The following is a 27765-nucleotide window of genomic DNA, read 5'->3' as shown; positions in this document are numbered from 1 at the left end:
TCTCCCTGAAAGTCCATAATCTCCACATCTGTTCTTTTCATCCTCTGGTGATATTACTTTTCTGTTTATTTTGCTATTGTAATTCTAAACACATGTAGTTTCCTGAGAGATTACCCTCTCAAAGTTGGTCTACGCCTGTTCTTTCTTACTTCACAAAAAGTAAAGAAAAAAAAGTGTGCATGTGTCCTATTGGTGGTTTAAACTCTTAGCTGGCACTTCCTCTTTGAACAGTTGCCCTTTGCTCGCACACAAGGGAGATCTCATTTTGTCTGAAACTGGATAAAGTTGAAACAAACCACATATCAACGAGAGGGTATGATGGCTAAGAAGCCCCCGAAACCAGCCCCTCGCAGGATCTTCCAAGAAAGGTCAAAGATTACTGCTCTACCCTTGTACTTTGAAGGTTTTTTATCAGTTAAGCGGTCAGAATACCAGGTAAGTCCACAGATGATCATATTAAGCTAGAAGCTTCTGTCTTAATATAAAATGTATTTTATGGTGACATGATGAAACAAGGGCCTTCTTGTTTCTGCTAGAATTGAACCTTCTTTCCTGAGGTAAGAAATATGATCCCAATTTGCATAATTTAAATACAACATATGGCGTGAACTCATATGTGTGTATATATGAGTATTATGTATAATAAGGTTCTAATGTTAAGTCACTAATGTAAAAAAAATTCCTAAATTTCCAAAAAAGGTATTTAAACATCACAGAAAAGTTTAGCTTAGAAGATGATATGTTTGGTATATATTTTCTCTGCAATGTACTACTATGCTTCCATGATGATATGTACTATTAAGATAAAATTATACTATTCCTGAAATTAAAACCGGCTCCTATTCTGTTTGATTGAAGTTTTCAAATAATGATCAAATTATTTTTTATGACAAACTTTTGAAAAAATTGGGACAATAATAAACTTGACAATGTTTAAGATTCTGTATAGTTAGTTATATGTTCTAAGACACTTTCAAGATATTGATTTTAAAAGATGATACTTAGGGTGCTCTGTGGATAGGTGTACACTAAACTACATAAATACATTCACTCTAAGAAAATTCACAAAGCACTCTGTATTTTTTAAACATAAAAATGAAAACTTTAATTAAAATCAGTGCTTTTGAAATACTAATTGTGGATAATTTGAAATGAATAAGACATAAACACGGAAGTGTCTGTGACTAAAAAAAAAAGAAATAATTAACTTAGGTCAAATTTTATGAAATGTTAACATTAACTGAAGCTAGAAAAAAATTAGGTTTTTGAGAAATGCCTTAAGAAATGTTTAATTATAAAAATATATTTTCTGAGGATTTATTAATGCTTACAGAAAATTTGTGTACGTAAAAATATCTGTAGCAGCACAATCGTATTTCTTGTATACATAATCAGATCATTTAATATTGGAGAGGAAAGACATGGTAATTTGTATTCTGTTATGGGTGTTAAACATGAATTAGTAATATCTGTCAGTTACATGCCAGGAAAGGGGAGTTGGGAAAAAAATTTTTAGATTGTAATTTAAACTTGTCTATTTATTGAAATTTTTCCAAAGACTTTGTAATGACTGTTTCTGGTACTGGGTTCCCTTTAGTGTTTAAAAAGGGCATTCCATTGGTCTGGATAGTAGAAAAAACAAGGATTTTAGAGTGTCAGTAAAACATGTCTTTACCTAATGGTTTTGCCACTTATATTCTGTGACTTTATACAAGTTACTCAATTTCCTTGAGACTAAATTTCCTCAACTATAAAATGGAGAGAATATGACTTACCTCTCAAGGTATAATGCCTGGGATACAGTCAGTGCTTAATCAATTCATTCATTTAAGCAATGTTTATTTTGTGTTTCCTATGCACCAAACATCACACTCAGTTTCAGAGAATATGCATAAAATACAAAACCCCTACCTTTGTGAGGGTTAGGTTAGTCAGAAGTGATGACTCACTTACCCGAATGCCAGTCTAACTTTTCTTAGAAAGCATACTTTGAAACGGAAAGAATAAACTATAGGTGTAAATGTTTTGGAGGAAATCAACTTATGCTTCCAATTGAATTCATAGCAAAGTATCTTTTACTTATACATCAGAGAAAAGAGAGCAAGAGAATGACAGTAATGTCTACTAACAAGGTGGTTTCAAGGATTAAAGGGATAACAAATATAAAACACCTGCCTCATACTAGAGATTAGATTCATTCTCCTTCTATTTTATTATCTATCACATTCTTATTAACATATGAAAATCAGTCTTTAATCCCGCTCAAAGGAGGGCCATGGTGATAATTAGAGTGCTTGAAAACAGAAGCAATGAGAGAAAGTTAAGGAGAATACTGGGATTTCTAGACAAGTGGCAGCAAAGTGCCAAGGAATGTTTGAAAGGGAGGTGAACCAAAGGTATATAGGTCTTCTTTGACAGGGGCACTTTTAAGAATTAAGGAGATTTGCCCTTAAGAAAATGTGCCAACATATACCATTTTAACCGCAATTCCAAGAGGTCCATGAATCCGAGGTCAAGAATCCATAAAAATACATAATTTTTACGGTGAAAATGTGGGAAAATTTACTTAACCCACAACACTAGAATTCTGGATGATTAGATATATTAGGTAATAAAAGCCATTGCTGCTGCTGCTGCTAAGCCGCTTCAGTCGTGTCCGACTCTGTGCGACCCCATAGACGGCAGCCCACCAGGCTCCCGTGTCCCTGGGATCCTCCAGGCAAGAACACTGAAGTGGGTTGCCATTTCCTTCTCCAATGCATGAAAGTGAAAAGTGAAAGTGAAGTAACTCAGTCATTTCCGACTCCCAGCAACCCCATGGACTGCAGCCTACCAGGCTCCTCTGTCCATGCGATTTGCTAGGCAAGAGTACTGGAATGGGTTGCCATTGCCTTCTCTGAATAAAAGCCATTAGGTGCTACAATGAGATACCCATGGCATCACAGCTTTTAGAAATTACAAAATTCTCATTTTTGGGGAACTATTTGAAAATAAGATAGAGTTTGGGTAACATCTCACAGTTTCTTCAAACTGTGATGTGTTCAAATTAAAAAAAATAGTATGTAATATGTCTTCTTATTAGCCTGAACATAGAATATGACCATTAAAATAGCTTCAAAGTAACAATTCTCTCACTAGTCCTCCAACTGCCACTAATTCATTTAGAAAAATTTTAGGACTTGGCTGTGCTCTCAAAAAGTTCTCTATGCTAGTGCTTTCCAAATTTTTAAAGTAACACACTCCTTTCAAGAAAATATTTTGAACATAGATCTCTAACATAAGAATATTAATTTGTTCAGAAATTATCATGTACTCCTGTACTAAGTCCAAAAAATGACTGACTATATGCAAGAAAAGAATTAAGAAAGATGAAATAAATGAAATATAAATAAATATTCTAAAAGTTTCTTCCCCAATGAGATCATCTTACATGCTTCCAGGGTTTAGTGCCACGGTTTGTAGACTACTATACAACGTCCTTCCTTAAGCAAAGAACCTTTATTCACTCAGAAGAGAAAAAAAGGAAGGAACTTTTTATTGGGGACAGGGGATAGAGAGGAACTTTACTGGATTTGCACTGTCACCCATTTTTACTAGTTATATGAGTCAGAAAAGAGTCCTGGGTGCCAGGAGATTTATCAGTCCTCCTGTAGAACTTGGGCAATCCCTCGTATCTTTTCATCTGTTTCCTGTTTTGTAAAATGGACAGTTACTCTCTTGTATAACTGAATGGGTTGCTGTGATGATCGAATGGACTATATGAGTATATTTTCTTGAGGTGTTGACATGGGAGATAGGTTAGGCTCTTAATGTCCTGTCTCTCTGGTCCTTATAGTAATTCTTCTGGGTAGAAATAATTTTATCCACTTCAAGATGGGTGAATTGTTGCTCACAGAGTTTATGTTCAAAGTCCTTCACCATAAAGAACCCAGCTGGGATTTTATTGCAAGGCACTTGACATCATGCTACCTTTCAAACTAAAGTTCTAATTCCATTTATTGGGTTTCTCAAGGTTGGGGATGTCTAATCACTAGATTCTTCATCAAACTGAGCTCAACAGTAAGCTCAGTAGACTTTCAAAAATAATTGCTTAATGAATGAAAATAATAGTCACCTTAAACTCCAAACAAGGTCATCTAATGATAATGAACCTAGTGATAAATTCAAAAGGCCCATTTCTGTATCTTTTCTTCAGCAACTGAACATTTAAGTGACTGCTTAAAATTTAAGTGACTGCTTAAAAATAAGATATTTTGTATTAAATGTATTTAATTCAAAAACAGGTCCTTCAAATTTAATTTTTAAAATATTTATGTTATCTCTGTAGATTTAAATATATACCTATATGTTGGTCATTACAATTGATATTTATAGATGACTTAAATTATACTAGTTTCCAGGAGCACTTCTCAGAAACTAAATCAAGACTATGACCTGCAGGTCTCTGCATATTGAATGTAAATTAGAAGTATTCTTAGGTTTGTGGCTGTGGTTGGTGTTCACAGGGCCCACTGATATTTATAACCTTCCTTTTCCTCCTGGCTGCCTTTTTCTCAACTCAGTGTCTTTTGTTCTTGCTTCTTCCCTCATTTAATAAACCCTCCTTTATCCTTTCTAAAAATCTATATGTTTATTTATCAGTAATGCTCCCATGTATCCCTCATTAACTCTGTGCAATTCATACCATTCTCTCATGACTGAATACCTCTATAATTTTTCTCAGAAGCATAGATGCATGTATGCATGTATATATAGAGGGAATGCAATAAACTTTGACTGCTATTAGTGATTTTAGTTTTTCTATCTTATGGTAGGTTAATACTGATGAGGCTAATTAAGAAGATTAACAGAGTGGTACTACAGGCTTTTCTCTTGTTTTCTTTTCCTCCAGGAATCATAAAATTGGGTTTGGCCTTGATCTTAGATGCCATACTTCAGTAAAAGTACACAACCTGTGATTCAATTCTCTAACCAATATGCCTATATTCCAAACTCCTCCCCACTTCCTCACCCCTGTCCTAGTTCCAAAATATCATGTATCCTTGACTTGCTCCTTGCATTGAGAGACTTCCTATTAGAGCAGAATGTAAAAGCCTTAAAAAGAGATATACGATTTTTTTTTAAAGCTCCACAATAAAACTGAATTGTTTTATTATTTAATCTCAAGTCAATTCTGAGAAAATTCAAGTACTTTTTCAACAGAGTGACAATATACTTTCACAGTGTTTACAGAACACTGGGCTGATCTTAGACCGTATAGGTTAGCAACTTTTGAAACCAAATTTCTCAGTGCAGTTTTCTATCTCTTTACTTACTGCTACTGCTACTGCTAAGTCACTTCAGTCGTGTCCGACTCTGTGCGACCCCATAGACGGCAGCTCACCAGGCTCCCCTCCCTGGGATTCTCCAGGCAAGAACACTGGAGTGGGTTGCCATTTCCCTCTCCAATGCATGAAAGTGAAAAGTGAAAGTGAAGTCGCTCAGTCGTATCGGACTCTTAGCGACCCCATGGAGTGCAGCCTACCAGGCTCCTCCATCCATGGGATTTTCCAGGCAAGAGTACTGGAGTGGGGTGCCATTGCCTTCTCCAATCTCTTTACTTAAGACCGTATGAAAGCATGATTTCATATAGGAATGACAATGAATTTCATTATTCTAGTTTACAAAATATCTTCTTCTTGTACAGAATCCCATTGAAAGAGATCTATTTTAGAGATTTTTAGATGCCACCATTGTCACACACCCATGCAAATTACCATGTGGAAAGAATGTTACTCTTATTAATAAATTCTATCAATATGTGGATTAGACTCAAGGCTAAAACTGTGTTGACACTTTACCCCAGATTTAAGTAGTCTTTATGATTTTTTTTTAATTGATTTGACTGTCTTGGGTCTTAGTTGCAGCATGTGGGATCTTCAATCTTCCTTCGGCATATGGGATTTTTTTTTAGTTGAAGCGTACAAACTCTTAGTTGCTGCATATGAGCTATTAGCTCCCCCACCACGGAATGAACCTCTGCCTATCCCTCTTGGAGACCCTCTGACACATGGCAGGAACAGAGCAGAACATCCTCTCTGTGTGGTAGGCTGAGTTAAGAGATGATGGCAAGGGACTGAGGTGAGGATCCTGTCTCCCAGGCTTAGCTCTTAGATACTCAGTCCTACTCTCTGCAGAGGGGGTAATTCTAGCCGTACCATGCAGGATAGACTGGAGGGCGAATGAAAGCAGCAGAGACACCAGGCAAAGGGTTATTTCAATGCCTTTAACTTTTTTTTTATCCTATGTGAAAATAAGGAAATAAAAGACTTCTGATGGGGGCTGAAATTAAGGTTTATTCTGTTGCCTTATTAAACTGCTTGACTCCAAGATGTGTCAGATATATATTGGCATCTGGATTTCAGACAAGAGGAAGAATCTCTTTGTTCAGTTTTATAATTGCTCCTTTGGGGACTATTTATTGGCTGATAACGTCAATCCTATGCCCTTTGGAATTGTTCTTTTCTCTGGTCATCAGTTATTGGTTGAGGAAGAACCAGCAGGTTCATTACATTATATTATAGCCCACTCTGTGTTGAGAGGTAGGATGAAGAAGAAAGAGCACAAGACTTGGACAGAGAAACTGTGCTCCAAGTTCTATCTCTGCCCCTGATGTAGGTTGCTGCAGGACTACCATCAATTTGTTCAATCCTCACTGTATACACTACTCTTGGAAATGTGACTTTTCTGCTCCTTCCATAAAGAGACTGAGTCTATTTTCCTGCTCCTTGAATCTAGATTAGGTCATGCTTTGATAAATGCGACAAAAGCAGAGAATCAGGCAGTACTTGCACTTTGGGTTTTGCCCTCTCTTGTCCCTGGCCATGGGGTCGCGAACAGTCAGACACTACTGAGCAACTTCCTTTTCACTTTTCACTTTCATGCACTGGAGAAGGAAATGGCAACCCACTCCAGTGTTCTTGCCTGGAGAATCCCAGGGACAGGGGAGCCTGGTGGGCTGCCATCTATGGGGTTGCACAGAGTCGGACACGACTGAAGTGACTTAGCAGCAGTAGCAGCAATCCCTGGGCATTCCTTCTGCTAGCACGTGAACAAGTCTAGGCTGCTGACTGGAAGATGAGACTGCATGGAGTGTGATTCCACTTGTTTCAGTGGGGTGGTTTCTAGCACCAAAAACCAATTCTCTGATTCTCTTGGATATCAACTGGGTATTCAATAATTCAGTTCAATTCTGATACTAATTACCTTCAAATTTAGTGAAGACCCCACAGCTTAATTAAGAGCTGAGTCCCACAAAACTATCTCCTACTTCAACCACTAGCCACAAGTCCCAGATCTCCTGTCCTTCTCACTGACTGGCTATAAATCAGGTTTCCCAGGGCCCTTTCCCAAGATTTGACAATTTACTAGAATGGCTCACAGAAATCAGGAAAAAACTGCTTACATTTACTGAAAAGGGAAACAAATGAACATCTAGATGAAGAGGTCAAGGTCTGGAAGGATCCTAAGCATGTGTTTTACTGTCTCTGTGGAGATGAGGTATACCACCCTTCTGGCATATGGAAGTTTATTAAATCTCATTGTTCAGGAGTTTTTATAAAGCTTAATTTCTTCCCTCTTGGAGGTTGGTAGGTGGGGCTGAAAGCTCCAACCCTCTAATTATTTGTTCTTTTGGTGACTAGACCCATCCTGAAGCTATCTAGGGGTCCCATCCTAAATTACCTCATTAGTAAAAATTCCGATACGACGTAAAGGCGTTCACTAGGAATAACAAAAACACTTCTATTAGGAAATTCCAAGTGTTTTAGGATCTCTATACCAGGAACTTGGGAACAAAGACTAAATATATTTCTATACTAACACACTCAGTCATTTTACAGTCCCAGCCAAGACCCCAAGCAAGTGAATGAGGGCATCCTAGACCATTAAGTCATAGCCAAGTATACCCAGATCCAAAGTATCATCAGTCAGCCACAGGATGAGGAGAAATAGAAAATGCTTGCTGTTTTAGTCCACTAAGTTTTACGGTGGCTTGATATACAGGAAAAGCTAATATAGCACCTTATCAGCCATAAAGACAAAGTGAGAAAATAGTTGTATTAAGACCATGAGAAAGGTGGTTGCTGTAATTCAGAATCAATTTAATCTTGAGCTTTCTGAGAGCCAAGGAAAATTAAAGCAAGATGGGTTATAGTGTTCCCATTATTTGAGAAAATTAAATATATAAATTCTGAAGAGGTGACCAACGTTTTGCTGATCAGAAAAAGGCAAATGCTATGTCATTATTAACGAGATACAAAATACCATAAACACGTAAGAATGTCTTCACATTTATAAGCAAAAGAAAAAAATTCCTCATTTGATTTTGTTACATTGATCCTCCATATAAGTCAAGAAAATCTAACATCTGAAAACCCAGCTTAGTAAACCCTAAAGGAAGGAAAGATCAACATGTTCATAAAACTAATTGGAATTTTTCAAAATATATTTTTGCAAAGAGCTGGGATAAAGGTAAGTGTTTAGATGTGGAAGGATTTTTTTTTTTTTAATTCTTTAACCATTCCCCACCAACTACCACCCTTGCCATTCTTTTGTAATACAGCCACTCTTCATAGAATGTTAAGTTTTCATCTAAATAGCCTTTCACTTGGTTAAGAGCCTTACTAGACTACTTAAATATTTTAAACTTAAAAAAAATTGTGTTCCTATAGAACTCACAATAAAGTGAATATGTTAATTATGAAATGTTAAGCACATGAATGAAATGTGAATTCAAATTTCAGCTTTGATTGTGTTATTTTTATCATTATCAATTGCTCATATTTCCTTGATCTATATATTCTATTTATTGAACCTAAACTACGAGCCATGTACTATGCTATGTGTTTTAATCCATTAAATCTTTTCAACTGTCTTGGAAGGTAGACATTAAATGCTTTATTCTAACCTGATCCTTTGATTACAGGTGCGAGCTTTCATTGAAACTGCACAGAAAGTTGAGTCTTGAATCAATGAGGAAAGTTTTGGAAAATAATGTATTTAAATACAAATCAAATTACAACCCTACTACATGCCACATACTAAAATTTGTAAAGGATTTATTGGAGGAATTAAATGTAAAATTAAGCCATAAAAAGTAGGTTATTTATCTCAGGATAAAGAAGAACCATATATCATATAGAAATTAAGAAAGTTACAAAGGGAAATATCAACAGGAAAATAGTTGAGTATACATAATGAAATAATGCTTACAATCTCTTTCCTGCAGGAGTATAAGCATTACTGGACAGAGTTGAGAGGAACTACACTTTTCTTTTATACTGACAAAAAAAGTACAACAGTAAGTAGACATGTTCAGCTGATTCAATTTTTTTTCCAATAAATACTTGTCATATAGTATTCTGTTATTCATTCTTGTCTGTTATTCATTTTCTGCCTTCTGAAAGTGAAGATGTTCTAGTATAACCAATTGAAATAAGAACATCTATATCTGTGATTCATGATAAAATTTCCTGGGCAACTCAGAAGAAGGTATTAACTCATGTTTTTAACTTTGCATTCTTTTCTTTCTGAGCCTGATAACAAAAACTTAGTTGAGAAGTGAAAATTTTAGCTAAACATCTGGATTCAAATTGCCTACTACCAAGTGATGGCTTTAATTTCCCCTACTTTTGGTCTTGCTGTAGCATGTATTTATAATTTGAAGGGAACTAGATGATCCCAAAGCCTGGTAACATAGAGTATGTCACAATTTAAATTTTCTAGAAAGACACAAACAAACCCCGTGAGACAGGACTTTGAAGAGCTCAATCATGAGGATAACAATAAAGAAATTCTGAGATTATTTATTTGTATTAATTCTAAATAATTGATTTATATTTCAATTTATCCACAAAAAAATTGAAAATGGTGCATTTCATTTTTTCCACAAATAAAATGTAGCATTTAGTAGCAAATACATGCCTACCTTGGAATGCTATGCTTATGAGATTTTATAATCCAATAACTTAATATAAATATTTTAGACCATGGATGCAGTAGCCCACACTTCTAGAACATGGTTATCACATGACTAGATTGAATGAAAGATACAGAAAAAGAGTGTGTGTGATGTATCTTATCTGCAGGCATTTCAGCACCATTAATAATAGTAAGCTAACCAGAAGTCATTTAAAAAAACAAACAGAAAACAAACTTAAAATGGTCATCTTTCACCATATTTCTGGATAGAGATAAGATTTATATAAAAGTGTTTTCAAATACCATAAAATAAATTTTAACAAAATTAATTTCTCTGTCTTGTCTCCAAATTCCCACTGATGTCAGTGAAAATAAAAGACCTTGGCCTAAACCTTGTACAATACATGTATGTGAGAGAGTTAATAGTCACTATTTACTTACTCCATGGCAAGAGAGGTGCAATTTCGTGATTGGGATATGGTCTTTAGGTAGACTACCGGGGTTTTGTCCCAGCCCTGCTCCTGTTCATGGTGCCATTTTGGGATCTTGGGCTATTTACCTAACCCCTCTGTGTCTCAGTGTATCAGATAGGGTACTGGTAGGAAACAGATGACCTCTCAAATTAGGTAATTCAAAGACAGTTTAATGACGATACTATATTCAAAGCAGTGGACAGGAAGTAGGAAAACCACAAAGGATAGTACAGAACCTGAGGCTCTGTAACAGTGCCCCATTACCACACCTATGAGGAGAGGAAAGAGAAGGAGAGTACTGAGAGAGCGGAAGACTGCCTTGAAAAGAATGTGATCTTTGACAGAGGAAGCAATTGTACAGAGTAATAAACATCCGACCTCACTGTCCTTGTTCCTTTGATCTCCTGCCAGTGTTCACCAGTGTTCCAGGCCAACGGAAGTCAGAGGTGAAGGAAGCCCTTCATCTTGTCCAGAGAGTTCCTGTTCCTGGTGCACAGTGTTAGATGGTGAAGGAATAAAAGTGACTCTAGAGGAACAAATGAAAGATCTCCAACATAATCAGTTTCAAATCAAAATTAGGATGGAAACAGTAGCCCATCTCATAAAGTCCCCCCACCCCCGCCCAAATTAAATGCAATAGTAAATAAAAGGACTAAAGAGAGTCTAAAGACTTAAGAACTTTAAGCTGGCAAATAGTAAGCATTTAAGCATTTTACATGTATTATCTCATCTAATTTTCACAACCACCCTGCAGAGTAGGTACTATTTTAATCCCAACTTTCTAGATGAGAACTGTCAAATTTAAGATTAAAAAACTTATACATGATCAGAAAGCTAATGCAAGGGGTATAACCCAGATCTTGTTCTTGAGCCAGCATTCTTAACCATGACCCATGAAGAGACTGTGGAATAATGAAATTCTGTGGAATCATTTGTTAAAAGAGGATACAGACTTTTGGGGAATTTTTTCAGTGATAGTTTAGGAGAAAGCACAGAGATAGAACAAATGAGATCTGTAGATACTTAGCCTGTAAGAAGGGAATAAAAGCAATGACAAACCTAGAAAGCGTATCAAAAAGCAGAGACATTACTTTGCCAACAAAGGTCCATATAGTGAACACTATGTTTTTTCCAGTAGTCATGTACAGATGTGAGTTGGACAATAAAAAAGGTTTAGTGCTGAATAACTGATGCCTTCAAACTGTGATGTTGGATAAGACTCTGTAGAGTCCTTTGGACAGCAAGGAGATAAACCAGTCAATCCTAAAGTAAATCAGTCCTGAATATTCATTGGAAGGACTGATGCTGAAGCTGAAGCTCCAATACTTTGGCCACAAAGAGCTGATACAAAGAGCTGACTCAGTAGAAAACACCCTGATGCTGGGAAAGATTAAAGGCAGGAGGAGAAGGGGACAACAGAGGATGAGATAGTTGGATGGCATCATCGACTCAATTGACCTGAGTTTGAGCAAGCTTCAGGAGATGGTGAAGGACAGGGAAGCCTGGCTTGTCCATGGGGTCACAGAGTCAGACACACCTGAGTGATTGAACAACAAGAAGGGAAGAATTTAAAGCTGCCTTTAAATATTTGAAAGACTGTCAGGGGTCATGTGAAAGAGTCACTGAATCTGTTTAGTATTATTCCAGGGGAGAGGGACTAGCTCCTATGGATGGAAATTGTCTAGGGAAAAACTAGCTTAGTACAAGAAAAACCTTGCCACAGGCAGAGCTGTGGAGGATGTAAGTTTCATGTTGTTCAAGATGTTCCAACACAGGCTGGATGACTGCATGGAGGAATACCCTGGGGGAAATTCAAGCATCAGAGGGCAGCTAGATTAGACAGATGGCCACTAAGGCTTTTTCAATACTACAATTAAAAACAAAAGATAGACTCCTTTCTTCTAATCAGTAGATAAGCTTATGATACTTTATCTAACTGCACCATTTGTTCCTTTGTTGCTTCCTCCTTTAGCTTTAGATAATTTATCAGAAAAAGATTCTGTGTAATTTAAAAATTTTGTCCCCCTTCCCTTATACCTCCACTTCTATTTTTAATTGTTCTTTGTTCATTGAAGATAAATAGATCAACCCAGACTTACCCTCAACCATATCAATACAGGAATAACTCTGGAAAAAAATTCATTTCCTTATTTTTATGCCTTACCTTAGTCAGAAAACTAGAATAAGTATACTTACAAGAATATAATAAAATAAGTTATATTGGGCACAACAGAGAGGAAAGTAAAGGAAACAAAAAGAAGTCAAGAATGAGGGGGATTTAGCAAAAAATATAACTAATGTAAGAATACCTAATAAGATTAGAGATAGTAGTAATCTTTCAGATATTGCAGAGCATGTCTGGTCAGCTGCATACAGACCAGACCACATAGACCAACTATTCAGAAGGAATGTTTTTATTATACTAGAGTAAGATAGAAATGTCTTAATAGGATCCTTATAACCAGCAGCATGTCAATCCTGAATATTCATTTGAAGACTGATGCTGAAGCTGAAGCTCCAACACTTTGGCCACCTGATGCAAAGAGTGACTCATTGGAAAAGATCCTGATACTGGGAAAGATTGAGGGCAGGGAGAGAAGGGAGTGACAAAGGATGAGATGGTTCAGTGGCATTACTGACTCAGTGGACGTGAGTTTGGGAAAACTCTGGTGAAGACAGTGAAGGACAGGGAAGCCTGGCATGCTGTAGTCCATGGGGTTGCAAAGAGTCTTAACACAACTGAGTGACCGAACTGAACTGAACCAGTAGCATTTGGTAAATGCTGAACAATGGCTTTCCAGGAAAAATTATATATGAACATATATATTTATTATAGATATTACTGATACAGAGAATGTGTAATACATAGTTAAAAAGTAAAATACATACTCTTTACTAACTTCCATATAGGCAATTAATTCTCACAGAATACTTTCACTGATTTTTTTGAACCTGTATCTGTAGCCAATTATTATTCAATTATGATTTGACAAATGGAGTTGTTTTCCAATCTGCTGTCTCTCTAATATTTTTATTGTCATTAAATTATATTTGACATGAATTTTGGCCAATGTTTTTGTTTACATTAATGAGTATGAGGCAAGCAAAGCAATAATTATGTATGTAAGAATGTCACCCATTTGTCAGTGACATGAGCAACATCTTTGTTGAGTGAGATAATGATTTTAGAATTATGGAAGAATATTTTGTCATTTTTTTGTTCTGTTTACAATGAAAAAGCTTGAGAGACAGCAAACTTTAAAATTTCATCTGCAGTACTGACATTTTCCCCTTCACTTTCTGAAGTTTAGATCAGCAAACTGTGGTCTTTGAGCTAAATTTAGCCTATGGCCTGTTTTTGTATAGTCTATGAGCTAAGAATATTTTTTACATTTTTAAAGTGTTGTTTAAAAAAACAAGCATTTGCGACAAAAACTGTATATGGACCTCAAAGCCTAAAACATATCCTATCTAGCCTTTGTAGAAAAAGTTTGTGGGCTCCTTGGACAATTAACAAAACAAAACCTAAATCAAACCTTAATTTGTTGTTGTTGTTTAGTCGCTCAGTTATGGCTGACTCTTTTGAAACACCATGGACTGTAGCCTACCAGTTCCTCTGTCCATGGGATTTTCCAGGCAAGAATACTATAGTGGGTTGCCATTTCCTCCTCCAGGAGATCCTCCCAACCCAGAATTGAACCTGAGTCTCCGGCACTGCAGGCAGATTCTTTACTGCTGAGCCACCAGTAAGGTTTGCCAATTTTCATGGTGTAAAAACTCCCACCATGACTAATTTCACCCTATCGATGTTATTTCACTGTACATGGGGTTGGAAAGAAAGGTTCAGCAGCACATCATCACAGTACGTTTATAGCATTTTCACTACATAGAAATGAAGATATAAATAAATGCAAGAGCACAGAGAATGCTATATATTAGGGTTGGCCAAAAAAGTTCTCACATTTTTCCATAAACATGAAAAACCTGAACAAACATTTTGGCCAAATGGATAGTAATATAACTAGGAAAACAGGAGTTTTGAATTTTAATTACCTTTGTTGCTAATATGATTTATTTAATTTTATATTTATATAATTTAATTTTTAATAATGGCTATGCTTAACAATTGGCTTGCAAAATTCCTGAAAACTTCTCAACTGGCTTTTCCAAGTATGAGCCAGTTGAGTCCACCACCACATAATACATTTTCCAGTGCCTTCTGGGTTGGGAAGGGGTGCCACGCACAGCTGAAAGCCAGGATACCATGGCAAGTACAAATAAGTTGAAATGAAGATATTATTTATTTTCCTTCCTGTTATAATTAATATCAATATATATTACTCATGAAGTAATTTAATGAGATTTCCCTTTATCTTTGCAGTATGTTGACAAGTTAGATATAATAGACCTTACATGCCTTACTGATCAGAATTCAACTGAAAAGAACTGTGTAAAATTCACCCTTGTTTTGCCAAAAGAGGACGTACAATTGAAGGTGAGTGAGAAGAAATTAGTCTAAAACAAGTCATAGTTATAAACAGCATTCATCTCTTCAAAATCTTAAAAGGAATTAAAGGAATTATGTGAGGAGCACCAAGTCCTATATTTTGTTAACATTTCTTGTCTTTTGCCAAGAACCATAGTTTTCTAAATAAGGATTTGAAAGGGCACATTCCCTGTTTAGTATACAAGCACACTGAAACCATATACTTCTGTCCTCTGGCAAAGTCAGAAATCCATCCCACCTGGTGTTTTTAGAAAGTTGTTCTTGAATTGGCATCCAAGAACTCAGCATTCACGGAGTTCCCAGATGATTCTGAGACATGTATAAACTCTACACAGGTAGAGGTATGTTTGTTAAACTTACCACTGTATACCAGTACCTATATAGGAAAAGGTTTTATTCTTGAATTGACATTGAAAGTGAGCCAGTGAAAGTCAATCAACAACTGCAACATAGAGAATTAACTTGCAATTAAATAAGATGTAGTTGGATTTAATCTTGAAAGCACTGCTCCTTTAGCTTCAATGTACCAGAAATCACTTGTACTCAGGAAATGTGAGGTCCCATTCCCAAGCCTGGGCCTCTGAATCTGCATTTTAAGCAAGCTCCCTGGATAATTCTGATGTGGCATTTAGCGTATAACCTTGGAGTCAGATGCCCAGATTTGAACTCTGGTTGTTTTATTTGTTTGTGTGTAATTATAGGCAACTTACTTAACCTCTTTATTGCCTTGGTTTCTTCATCCAGAAGTCTTAACTGAGATGTAACCCTCTTACTGAGGCCTAGCTGGACCACTTTATTAAAATTGCTGCTGTTTTCCCTCTCCCCTCACCACTAATGGAGTTCCCAGTCTCTCTTAATCTTACTCTACTTTTTATTTTATTTATTTCCACTTGAAGTTAAAACATTTACTCACAATTATGTTTATTATTTATTCCTTACTAGATCCTAAACTCTATGAGAATAAGGAGTTTTGTTTTATTCTTAGGTGTAAACTAGTACATAAAAGTGCCTAGCACTTAAAGACACCCAGTGAGTATCTATTAAATGAATCTGTGAAATGAAATTTTTTTAAAAAGTCATTTTTTTGCACAATTGCCATGACTAAATCAGTTAATATAGCTGAAATGCTTAGAACAGTAGCTGCCACTTAATAATAAGCACTTAATAACGTTGGCTGTATCAGTAATATTTAGAGCTAAAAATTGGAAACTTTTAAGGTAACTTACTACTTGGTTGCCTCAAACTTAAAGCCAGTCAGTGTTAAATATCAGTAGGGGGAGTAACTGTGAACTGACAACTGCAGAAATAAGTGTGCTAACACTGACATTTTTTCAAATTAAATAAATATGTGCAATTTTACTTGTTTAATAAGCAAACAGATTAAAGCTATGTACTTCTGTCTTCTGACAAAAGAAAATGGTATGGAAATATTTCATAACAAATACACAATAATAGTTCTAAGCAGAAAGAAAATTGAATTATTGCTTAACTGATTTTAAGTGGTTTAAAAAATACTTGACTTTTTAAAACTTTGTGCTTCAGTAGAAGACTATGCATTTTGTCAGTCTTGCTGGGTTTTGAGGGCTTACATATTTGGGGTCTTATAAAACAGTCATGTGAAATTCTAAAGTTATTCTAAGTTAATAAAAGTATTAACGTTCATAGTTATTCATGTCTTTCCCTCTTTGTCCTTATCTGTTTTTGTCTTCATCTTTAGATAGAGAATACAGAAAGTGGGGAAGAATGGAGAGGCTTCATTCTTACAGTAACAGAGGTAAGAAGGACATTTTTGATTGACTTACTCATTTGACAAATATTTACTGACTGAACACTTACTATGAGCCATGATGACTGAAGGGATTGATGTTATAGTAATTGAAAAGTACAGATATAAACCTTTACACTTACTCATGAAATTTTTATTTTTAGTGGGTGAATGAAAAGGAGAAAATAAGCAAGAAAACAAAACAAGAAAATTTAAAATTGCGATAACCATTATGAAGAAAATCAACAGGGCAATGATTCTAGCTGGTGAATAACAGGTGGTCAGGGAGATCTACTTTTCAGTTTTATCCTTTGGACACAGCGGTCCTTTGTGTATTCTGATATTCAGAGCTACATGGCATCTTCTAAAATATTTTCCATCTCCTTTTTATTCATTTAACACATATTTATGAAATGCAGAGGTGGATTTTATGAATGTGCTGTGCTTAGTTGCTCAGCTACATCTGACCTGCAGCCCCGAGGACTGTAGCCTGCCAGGCTCCTTTGTCCATGGAATTTTCCAGGCAAGAATACTAGAGTGGGGTGCCATTTCCTACTCCAGGGGATCTTCCCAATCTAGAGATGGAACCCGTGTCTCTGTTGTCTCCTGCATTGTCAGGCAGACTCTTTACCACTGGGAAGCCCCAGATTTTATGAATAACATAAGCAATATGACAAGGACAGACTATCAAAATGAAAAGTGACCTTTCAACATTTTTTTAGTGAGTCTTAAGACAAAGGGAAGCTTATCTGTTCAACTCTGTGGTATCTTATCTGAGACAAACAGTAAGATCTACCTATGAACAGTTATAGTCAACTGTTGCAGCAAGATAAATACCATTATTTTAAATAAATCCACTAAGAAACATGAGGTACTTTGAAAACCAACTCCCTAAAGGGCACCATGTTTTCTAATACTCTTAGAGGATGTGAAAACTTCCCATGTTTGTTAGGGTCAGATAAAGACAGACTTTATCCAAAGTTAGTTTCTAAGTAAAGGCTTTACATTCACATGAAATAAGTACTGTACTTTCAGGCAAAAACAAATACAAGTTGGAGGTTCAACTACCACATAGGAAAGTCACAGGAAGCTAGAAGAGTAGGATTGTTAGAGATGTAAAAGGAGTATTGACTTGAGGGGAGGGAGAAGCTCTTTGGGGACCTGCATTCCTTCCCTCTGTTATGGAAAGTCACTGTTGTGTGTGGTCTGACACTTCTTATATTGGAGTACAATATCCCAAAGGTGTGTGGTTAGGCATCAAGGAATATACTAAAACTACTGGGAAAAAACTTGGGTTACATTTTTCCTAGAACACTATATTTGACGTTTTGGCACAAAATGTTTGTTTTTAGTTTCTCCCCTGGGGTAAGGATAAAAAGCATTGTTTTTTAATTAAAATGTGCAGAATTAAAATAAAATTCATGTGCACTTTCAAAAGGTGACAATTTGCCTCAAATGCTGTGCTAGTAGTGGTTTAGTTGCTAAGTCATGTCTGACTCTTGTGACCCCATGGACTGTAGCCCGCCAGGCTCTTCTGTTCATGGGATTTTCCAAGCAAGAATACTGGAGTGGGTTGCCATTTCCTCCTCCAGATCTTCCCAACCCAGGGATCAAACCTATGTCTCCTTCTATATTGCAAGTGGATTCTTTACCACTGAGCCACCAGTTGTGCACAATGTTCCCAGGTCACTCTGTGTATACATTCATACCATACTGTCGTTAGGGCAACTTTAGTAAAAGTTTCAGGAACATAGTCTATAGTTGAAAGTGCAGAGACATTGCTTTTGAATTAATTAAACTGGAGTTTGAATCCTGGCTCCTCAACTTTCTAGCTATGTGATCCTGGACTAGTTATTTAATCTTCTGAGCCTTTTTTTTTTTTTTTTTTTCCCCCTCTTTAATTTGTAAAGTAGGAATAGCAATGTCTATCTTGTAGCATTGCTGTGAGGATTTACAATAGCATGATGTTCGGGACGTAACAGGCAATTAATAAGGGACAGCCATTTCATCAGTTTTTCCTCATTTTTTTTTTCTGAATGATATATAAGGGAATGCCTTACTGATTATTAGTTAGTTATTCGGAAGAATACTCTTTAAGATTCATTAGATAATGTGTAAACAGAAAATGAAGTTCTAGTGTTTTCTTCCCACATTCCAAAGAACTTTCTTATACACCCCCTGGAAAATGTATACCCTACTCTGGAGCTCAAAATGATAATCAGACACAGCTGATTATTTAAGCTAGGTAGTTTCACATAAAGAAAAATATTCTACCATTTAAATGATAACTTCCAAGAGTACATAGCTGGTCATAACGAAGTCTAAATCAGGGGTATGAATATAGCTAAGGTGAATATAGATGACTCAATCCAAACACATTTCTAGAAAAGCTATTAAAAACAAGTTATTAAAAAACCTTAGTAGGTAGAGCAGTATCATAATTCTAATGTGTGAGTGAAAATTCAAAATATAAACACAAATACATCAAAAGTATGGATCTCTGATTGCCAATTCTCATTTAACAAATATTTCTCTCAACCCTATTTGCCATATGGCTGGGGGAACTTATTCCAGGTTACCTTTGGGACAGCTGGGCAACTTGCAGGTGCTCTGGGACTTCCCTGGCAGTGAGATCCAGTGAGCTCAGAATAAAAAAATGAGAGGTTTGTTGTTACTTGAAACAGCTTGTAAGGCCAGGTACACTTTGTTTTGGACCAAACCAAAAGGAATGTTTCTTGGAGGAAGAAACTAGTTGGTTTAGAGGCAGATCTAAGACACTATGATCCTTTATTCATGATCCTCTCCTTCCACCTCTGTTAGGTAACTGAAGCTTCTTAGGACCAGAACAGGCTCATCTTTGCTAAAACCAGTTAGTTACTTGGCTCCCTTTCTTGTTTGCCTACTGCTTTAATTGGTTTCAGCTGTCAGTTCCCCTACATGTGTCACTCCTTCCTGGGCAAGTAATTAGACTGCATGAAGTTCTAGAGAAAGAAAAGAAAAGGAGGATTGAGACAGAGCGGACACCAAGCTCATCTCCAGAAAAAGGGAAGCAACCAGTTGAAGATTATGAGGATGTACTGAACCCTATGCCAGCGTAAGTGCACCATGAACTCCAGTTTACTTATTAGGTTGTTAAAAGTTTCTAGTTATCAAGGAGAGAGAGTCATTGGACTCATTAAACCAGGAACAATAACTGTCTTGTGGATACACAGTATATCTCTGAGCTCTTGAGTTCAAGCCACATTTCCTCTTCTATGTTATATCAACAAAATGCAGACTTGAACTAAGTTTCTTACCACAAAGGAAATCCCCTTCCACCCACACCTTTAGACTAAATAGTTATTTTTTTCCCAAAGAACAAATCTAAATAAAAATTCTATGTAGAAGGAAGGAAAAGATGTTTTTTCACCATGAAACTCTATGATTGACTGAGTTTCTATCAGGAAATTGGACCAAGTTACCTGAACGTTATCCTCAGTGGGTCAATCAGTGACTCGTCTTGAGCCTGTACTTTGAGGAAGACACCATGTGAAATGAGCAAAGTGTTATTGGAGATGAAAAGGCACGGAACATCCTAAAATCAGCAACAGTCTACATTCGTTTTTTAACTTCTTATATTGTTGAAAGTGTGACTAAGACTGTGAACTCTGGAGTCTAGGTTTTCTTGTCAATGAAACTTGTCCTGGTACCATCTTTGACATCAGGTTCTGACATGTACTCCATCTGTACTACAACCACTGAAAACTGCTAGCCACTCTCTTAGCTGAAACCAGGATTAATAGGTTAAAAGTCACATAGACTGCTTCTTTTTCTTTCTTTTTTTTTTTTTGCTCAATGAAACAAATAATACATGTTTATTACAGATAAATAAAAAGAAGATTAAACTCACTCCTTGTCCCGCCTCTCAGAAACACTTTTTCAATATCTCGGTGTATTGCTATGAGTTAAATTTTTTTCTGTTGAAAAACCAGACTTTTCAGTGACTACAATATTTACTATAAGTGCAAAAGAATTGAAGTGCTTTCTACAAAATTTTACACATAAAAATGCTACCAATGCTGTTAAAAACCCATATTATACCAAAGGAGTGGATTCAGACAAACCCTTAAGTATGTTATTTAAAAGAGATCATACAACAAAACAAACTATATGTGTATATATATATATATATTTTTATAACTTTGAATTTTGTATTGGCGTACAGCTTATTAACAACGTTGTGATAGTTTCAGGTCGACAGCAAAGGGACTCAGGCATACATATACATGTATTCATTCTCCCTCAGACTCCCCTCCCATCCAGGCTGTCCTCAGCAGACATAGCAGTATAGCAGACTTCCTATACTATACTATATATATGTTTTGTATCCCTGTAAAGAAACCACGAACAATTATTATTTATCTAAGAGCTTATTATAAACTGAAACTGGAAATATATTGTTATCTTAGACCTTCAAGTGGTAATGGTAAATATATACTGATCAGTAGATAACTCTTCAGGTCTTCATTGTTTAAAAATAAAGCCTTTGGAGGAATGAAGGAAGCAGGGCCTTAAGTATTGTATCTGCATACTCCCAGTGGCACATGCTTGTAATAATAGTAATTATATCACATTAACTAATAATAAAACTGGAAATGGTAATAAAAGTTAATAACTGTAGTTCTTAAGAGTTATTTTAGTAGCATCTTTTCAAGTAATGAGCTTCATCAGTTAAAAATTTCTTTTTAATCTCACCTCTGTAGATGTTTTTACTCAGTGTCCCGGAAAGAAGCAACTGAAATGCTCGAGAAGAACCCTTCCATGGGAAATATGATCCTGAGGCCTGGCAGTGACAGCAGAAATTACTCCATCACCATCCGGCAGGAGATAGAGTATGTTTAATTTTAAAATGTATGGAATTGTTAAAAACATGATTATCACTTTAGAAAGTAGTCATACAAGTTCAGATCTGCATCTGCTGTGTGCTTCATTGGGGATAAACATGTGAACACAATAATAGGGAGGGAATGTTATATAAACAATGCTAGTCAAAACTAGTATTTGTAGTAGGGAAGAACAGTGAACAAATTACTTTGGTCCTGGATATAGTTCTATTATTCATTCGCTCACTCATTTCAATAAATATTGAGCAACTATAAGCCAAGTGATACTCTAGATACTGAGGATACAGCAGTGAACAAAATCCTTGGTTTAAGGGATGCCCTAAGTCACAAAGCTGAACCCGGGTCCATGGCGTGGTGGCTCCTGAGACTGTCTCTTACCTGTGTAGCATCTGATCAAGGCAGTGACTGGATGGAGCCACTCTTAGCTAGGAGCCAACTCTCAGGTTGGAGGTGTGGGAGAAAGTAGAGGCAGGTCCTGGCCCTTCTCCAGCAGTTCATGAACTTGGCATAGAGCTTAGAATTGTTAGCATCAAATCTGAAGCTGAGACTGAAACATTTCAAATCCTAGCTGTGACAAGCCAAACACTCCATATCAGTCCACCTCTCTCCAAATGCACTCCCCACCCCCAACCAGTCCTTGGAAGGTGCACACTCTGAGTTACTCTCTCCTTCTCCATGTGTTTGTCCCTCAATTATTACACAGCATTGTTTTATGTTTTTAAGTTTTATGGAAATGATGTATAATACTCACCAACCTACAGCTTCATGTTTACCCTGAGGACATGCTTTTGGATTAGTCCATATTGTTACTTGGAGATCTTGTCCTCTTGTAGGTCAATATTTAACTCGTCTTTAATGCTCTTCAATAATATTTTATAAATTTTTAATACAGTATTGCATATTTATTGTTGGATTTTATTCTAAGTCATCTTAAGGTTTTCTAAATATTAAAAATTTGAATAAAATAATTCTTATTTAGCAAAAAACTTTATCTCACAGATTTTTTAAAAGAGAAATATAATCTAATTATTTGAAAGTTAAATTAGATCACATAAGTGATTTTTTCTTTCATACTCTTGGTTAGATTGAGTGTTTGAATCATTTACATATGAACCCTGTGCTGCCATTCTGCATGAAAGGAACAAAATCCTGAGATCTAATAGCTCTTCAAAGACAGTATATTTCCTTTACAATAGTAGCAAGCTCTCTTTTAGTGTGGTCTAAATTAGTCCAACTTTCAATTTGCATTTTCCATATGAGTGAGCTATGAGAAAGAACAGAGTTTTCTGTTGTAAATATGGGTTGTGACCAAATGCAATGAGTTTGTATTCTTAGGATATGGATTTAATGTCACAGTTTTCATTCATATTATATTTAAGTTACATTTAACCTTATTAGAAAAAGTCTGGCAAAGGAGTTCATATCAAAATTACCTAAGTTTAATTTTAGTAAACATACTTCTAGTTTAAATTCATACAGAAATTCATGCTTGTACAGCTGATGGACATAAGAACTTATAACATTTCATAAAACTGATTTTCTCTCCACTCTAAAGAAAAGTTGCTATCTAGAAAGCAAGGAGTAAGGTAGAATGGCCAAAGCACAGTATTTTAACATAAGAGTCAGTAAGTGGTTATTTAGGCTTTGGGAATAGTTTATACTTGATGAAAGTTCCTAGGAAAAATTTTAACTGTTTTTGCACAAGTATTCCTTAAGAGCCAGATATATCCATGATGTAAAGATTATTATATATGTTCTCTAATGTCTCAAAATAAGTCTTTTAGGATGCCTGGATTTAATATCTTGTTTAACAGGTCATCTAATTTTAAAGGATAGCAATTACAGAGCAGAAGTTAAGCCTGTTAGATCGTAGCGCTTAATGTAAAGACTTTGGCAGAAATCTAGACTATTAGGAAGCACCTGTGTTACCCACAAAACCAATTCACTCTCTTGCAGGTTGTAGGAGAAATGTTTCTTCAGCCATGCAAGTTTAGACTCCTGTGTCTGATAAAATGCTAGCTGAAAAGGACAAGTTGGTTTACAAAGCCATACTTGAAAGTAAAATTATCTCCATCTGTTAATAAATCAACTGTGGGGGGAAAGATATAGTTCTCAGGAACAAAAGTCATTCAATGGCAACTTATGAGGTGACTTCTCTTTGACATATCATCCACCTTCATTCAGCCCAGTGATGTGTGAATTCATAAGACATAAAGTTATTCTTACAAGTGTCACAATTTGGTTTTGTTTTCTAAGAATTGTTATGAGTACATGGCAAGTTAGAAGTATAAACTCTTTTGGAAGCCATTAGCAAGAAAGCAATAGAAAATATTTACCCCAAATTCATTCCTCTGCAAAATTTGGGGTCAGAAGCTAAGATTTTATAGCCACACTTAAGGCCACACATTCTTTTTTAAAAGACAGTTACTTCTTTTATGATGTTAAAATCAAGACACCTCAGTTGAGCAAATTTAACAATCTAGTTTTTTTTTTCTTCCTATCCCTTTATTCCTTTGGAAAAACAAAATATGCAAGCAAAGCACAGGTCTGAAATGAGTAAAACCTCAAGTGACTTCAGTGGAATTTTTTTCCTATCTTATTTTTGGCCTTAGAACTTGGTCTTACTAGTTAAAAGTGCCAAGAGGCTCTTAACTTTTGCTGCTTTTCCTCCCACAACTTTACCAGGGATGAAAATGATGATGGTGATGATGCTATGATGGTTATTATTAGCAGCAACAACTGCTATCCCAACTTAATGGGGTACATTTGTGGGTGTTGAGTGTTTGACAAAAACTTCCTTCAAGCACAATAAAAACTGAGACAGTATTTTCCACGTTTTATAAGCGAAGAAGCTGAGACTGACAGAAACTAAGTTAAAACAATGCATTTTAAAAAGTAGTTAAAAAAAAAACAGCTATAATTTACTGAGTGTTTACATGTGACAGACACCGTACTAAGGATTTTTCAAACATTAATTCATAACAGCACTGTGAAGAAAGGCATTACCATTTCCATTATATAGACAAAGAAATGAGGCTCAGAGTTCACACAACTAGACCAGAATATGAATCTAGATCTTTCAGTTTATAAAGGCCATGCCCTTCAAGCTTTCTATCAGTCTTCCAAGAAATAATAATCACTTATTTCATAGGAATAAAGGAATTCCAGCTGGAATTGGTGAGGGTTTTCAGAAGTATTATTAAAAAGATCTTTCATGTAGGGATAAAGATAAAGCCAGAGTTAGACACCCCAAAAGATGGTATTTGTAGGATCTCCTCTGTCGAGAAGCTTCCTTCACCAGCCTGTGACTGATTCCTCCTGAAGGTTCAGCACTAGGGAATACACTTTTTCCCCCCTTAGGAGGGAAAAGGGTTAGGTTTTATCATATGTTTTTAGAATAAAGCTTTAGAATAAGCCATTGGAAACAACTGTTAGCTGTTTTCCAACATGATACTCAATTAAGAGAAGATCTGGATATTACAGTAGATGAGGGGATAGTTCCTTAAATAGAATTATAGGTTTTATCATATGTTTTTAGAATAAAGCTTTAGAATAAGCCATTGGAAACAACCGTTAGCTGTTTTCCAACATGATACTCAATTAAGAGAAGATCTGGATATTATAGTAGATGAGGGGATAGTTCCTTAAATAGAATTATAGATTAGTTCTAGAGGAATGTGATCTGGAAATGGAGAGAGGAGTGATGTAAAAGAACAAGGGAGGCTCTGTAGAAAAAAAATCTGAGGGATAATTTTGCTTGTGCAGCTTCTGTAAACTGGACAGATGTTGAATTAGTTTGTCTTTCAAGCAAATGGAGGTATAATAAATGTTATTAACTTTTTAACATTAGAGAAGTCTTGGTTCTGACACTACTGCCATATGAATCAAGGGAAACATACTGACTTCTGCTTTCACTGGAAATTAGTTCTAGGACACAGCACTATTATATGTGTTACTAATACTTTAAAATTCAGTTTTATAAATATTTATTGTGTGCCTAATGCTAGAGTACAGAAATGAATTGAATATCCCTTTTAATATAGAGAATATATATTTGATACGTGTATGCCTACATAGGATTTTATCCTGTTTTCTACTTTGTAAATTACTAGCATTAAAAAAAATAGTTTCAGCCTGAAAGATTTTCAGCTCTTGATTCCTTTTTTCATCTCAGTTATTCTTTCTCATTCATCCACTCAATGACCCAGGTTTCCTTTATCCCAAGTGTATAAATGGGCTTCCCAGGTGGTGCTAGTGGTAAGAACTCAGCTGCCAATGTAGGAGACATAAAAGATGTGGGTTCAACCCCTAGGTTGAGAAGATCTCCTGGAAGAGGGCATGGCAACCCACTCCAGTATTCTTGCCTGGAGAATCCCATGGATAGAGGAGCTTGGTGGGCTACAGTCCATAGGGTTGCAAAAAGTCAGACACAATTGAATCGGCTTAGCACACAGAACACTAGTGTATAACCCCCTAAAAAAGAGACACAGGAAATGGTGAATAAAACCCCCCACCCTTTTGGCCAAACTAGAATCATGGGAACATAGCTTTTTACTATACAGGTGATATTTTATACTCACTTTAGTTTGATTTGACTCTGTTGTGTACTCAAATGGAGATGAACTTCTTTTGGTTTTTCAGCCTGCCAAGAATCAAGCACTACAAAGTGATGAGTGCAGGGAAAAACTACACTATTGATTTGGAAAAGCCTGTAAGTAGCTATTTCCTTGTTGTTTATTTTCTTCTGCTCCCTCCCAAACACCTACCTTATAGAATTCAAAGTAAGGTGGAAAAGCAGATTCTCTGCCTAGGAGCATAGTGCTGCAAAAAACAGCCACGGTAAGAGGCCCTAAAGGTGGCACACATCCAGGGTGAGATGCGAGATGCAAGAGGAGGTGGAAGAGGCAGTGTAGAAGACCATCTTCTATCAATTCTTGCCACTTCCTTCTTTCTCTAAAAATCTTTTTCAATACAGTTGTCTCAAGGAGAGAAAAACATTTTTTACCATCTATTTTACATTCTCCAATTAGAAGTATATAGTATTCCAATTTGCTTATTTCTAATGGGAAAAAAATCTTTCAGTGTCTGGTCCTTTAATACCTACCATGCAGAAGTTCAGAAATTCCTCTTTTAAAAGTAACAAGTAGTAAAGAAAGGATTGTTCCTGTCTTCAACCCCCCTTCTACCCCAACTGACATATATAGTATTATCACCATTCAGTACTATGTTAGGCACAGAACCAAATACTCTACACACATTACCTAATTTAAGTTTGACCACTACCCAGAGTCAGCACCTATTATACAGGTGGAAAAACTGATATCTACACTGGTTTCAGCCAATGAGAATGAAGTAATGTGGCCTGCAGTCTAGGATGCTAGGGAAACAGAGTATCTCTGATGTTAGGCTGCAGTGGTGGGAATTACGCTGTTACAATGAGATATTAAAATACTAAGTTTTCTGGCTTCAAAGGGGTCTTTAGTTTCAAGGAGAAGAAACCAATTTTCTTAAGACTAACTTAAGCAAAAAAAAAAAAAAAGAATATAGAAAACTCATAGCATGACCAGAAGGCTAGGAAACCTTTAGGGACTAGGAAGCAGTTACTTGTATTAAGCATCATCTGATTAGGAATCTGCTTTCTTGTTCTTCTACTCAAGTTCAAATTTCAGGAGAGGAGCTTTTTGGGCCTAACTTGAGTCACACTCTCATGCAACAACTGGGAAGGATCAGAGTATCCAATTATTGGCCACCAAATTGTATATAACAGGAAAGAGGTAACTTAATAGGGAAGAAGATATGGTTGCATAGGAGAAATAAAATTCATGAATAGGTAAAATCTTGAACATTCAGTAAGCCACTGAAGTGAGGAACTGACATGATTTCCTGGAGGACAGGAAATACATAGTAATCTCCACTAAATTTCATTTGAGCTTTCTTTTACTCTATCATTAACACAGGCAACATTGAGACTTCTCTTCCTCTCTTTATACAGGTAACACTCCCAAATCTTTTCAGTGTCATTGATTATTTTGTGAAGGAGACGCGAGGAAATTTACGACCATTTATATATTCAACTGATGAAACCCTTGGTATGTTCTTCACTTCACTGTTGTATTAAAAAAAGGAAAACAAAATAACAAAAAACCAATATATGATTTATAAGAGCCACCAGGTAGG

At 36.0% G+C, this 27765-nt stretch overlaps 1 protein-coding gene across 3 annotated transcripts in view; it reads left to right on the top strand.

The window, feature by feature from the left end:
• The first annotated feature begins 214 nt into the window (after positions 1-214).
• The window catches only part of STAP1 (signal transducing adaptor family member 1), a 30399-nt gene continuing 2848 nt past the window's right edge, over positions 215-27765 (top strand). Inside the window, exons 1-8 of one of the 3 annotated variants that reach the window (XM_086405584.1) lie at positions 215-435; positions 9269-9340; positions 14815-14928; positions 16658-16714; positions 19627-19799; positions 21448-21576; positions 26230-26299; positions 27581-27677. In XM_086405584.1, the coding sequence (XP_086261710.1) occupies positions 316-435; positions 9269-9340; positions 14815-14928; positions 16658-16714; positions 19627-19799; positions 21448-21576; positions 26230-26299; positions 27581-27677 (832 nt within the window). In that variant the 5' untranslated portion in view covers positions 215-315. The remainder of the gene's footprint in view (positions 436-9268; positions 9341-14814; positions 14929-16657; positions 16715-19626; positions 19800-21447; positions 21577-26229; positions 26300-27580; positions 27678-27765) is intronic. The other 2 variants (XM_086405586.1, XM_086405585.1) reach the window with 2 other exon arrangements.

This window comes from Bos grunniens, chromosome 6 (assembly GCF_055505025.1).
Source record: "Bos grunniens cultivar Pamir isolate PY7600 chromosome 6, Bosgru_T2T1.0, whole genome shotgun sequence".
NCBI lineage: Eukaryota > Metazoa > Chordata > Mammalia > Artiodactyla > Bovidae > Bos > Bos grunniens.
The sequence above is the reverse complement of the archived record's forward strand: the minus strand, read 5'-3'. Positions and strand labels throughout refer to the sequence as shown.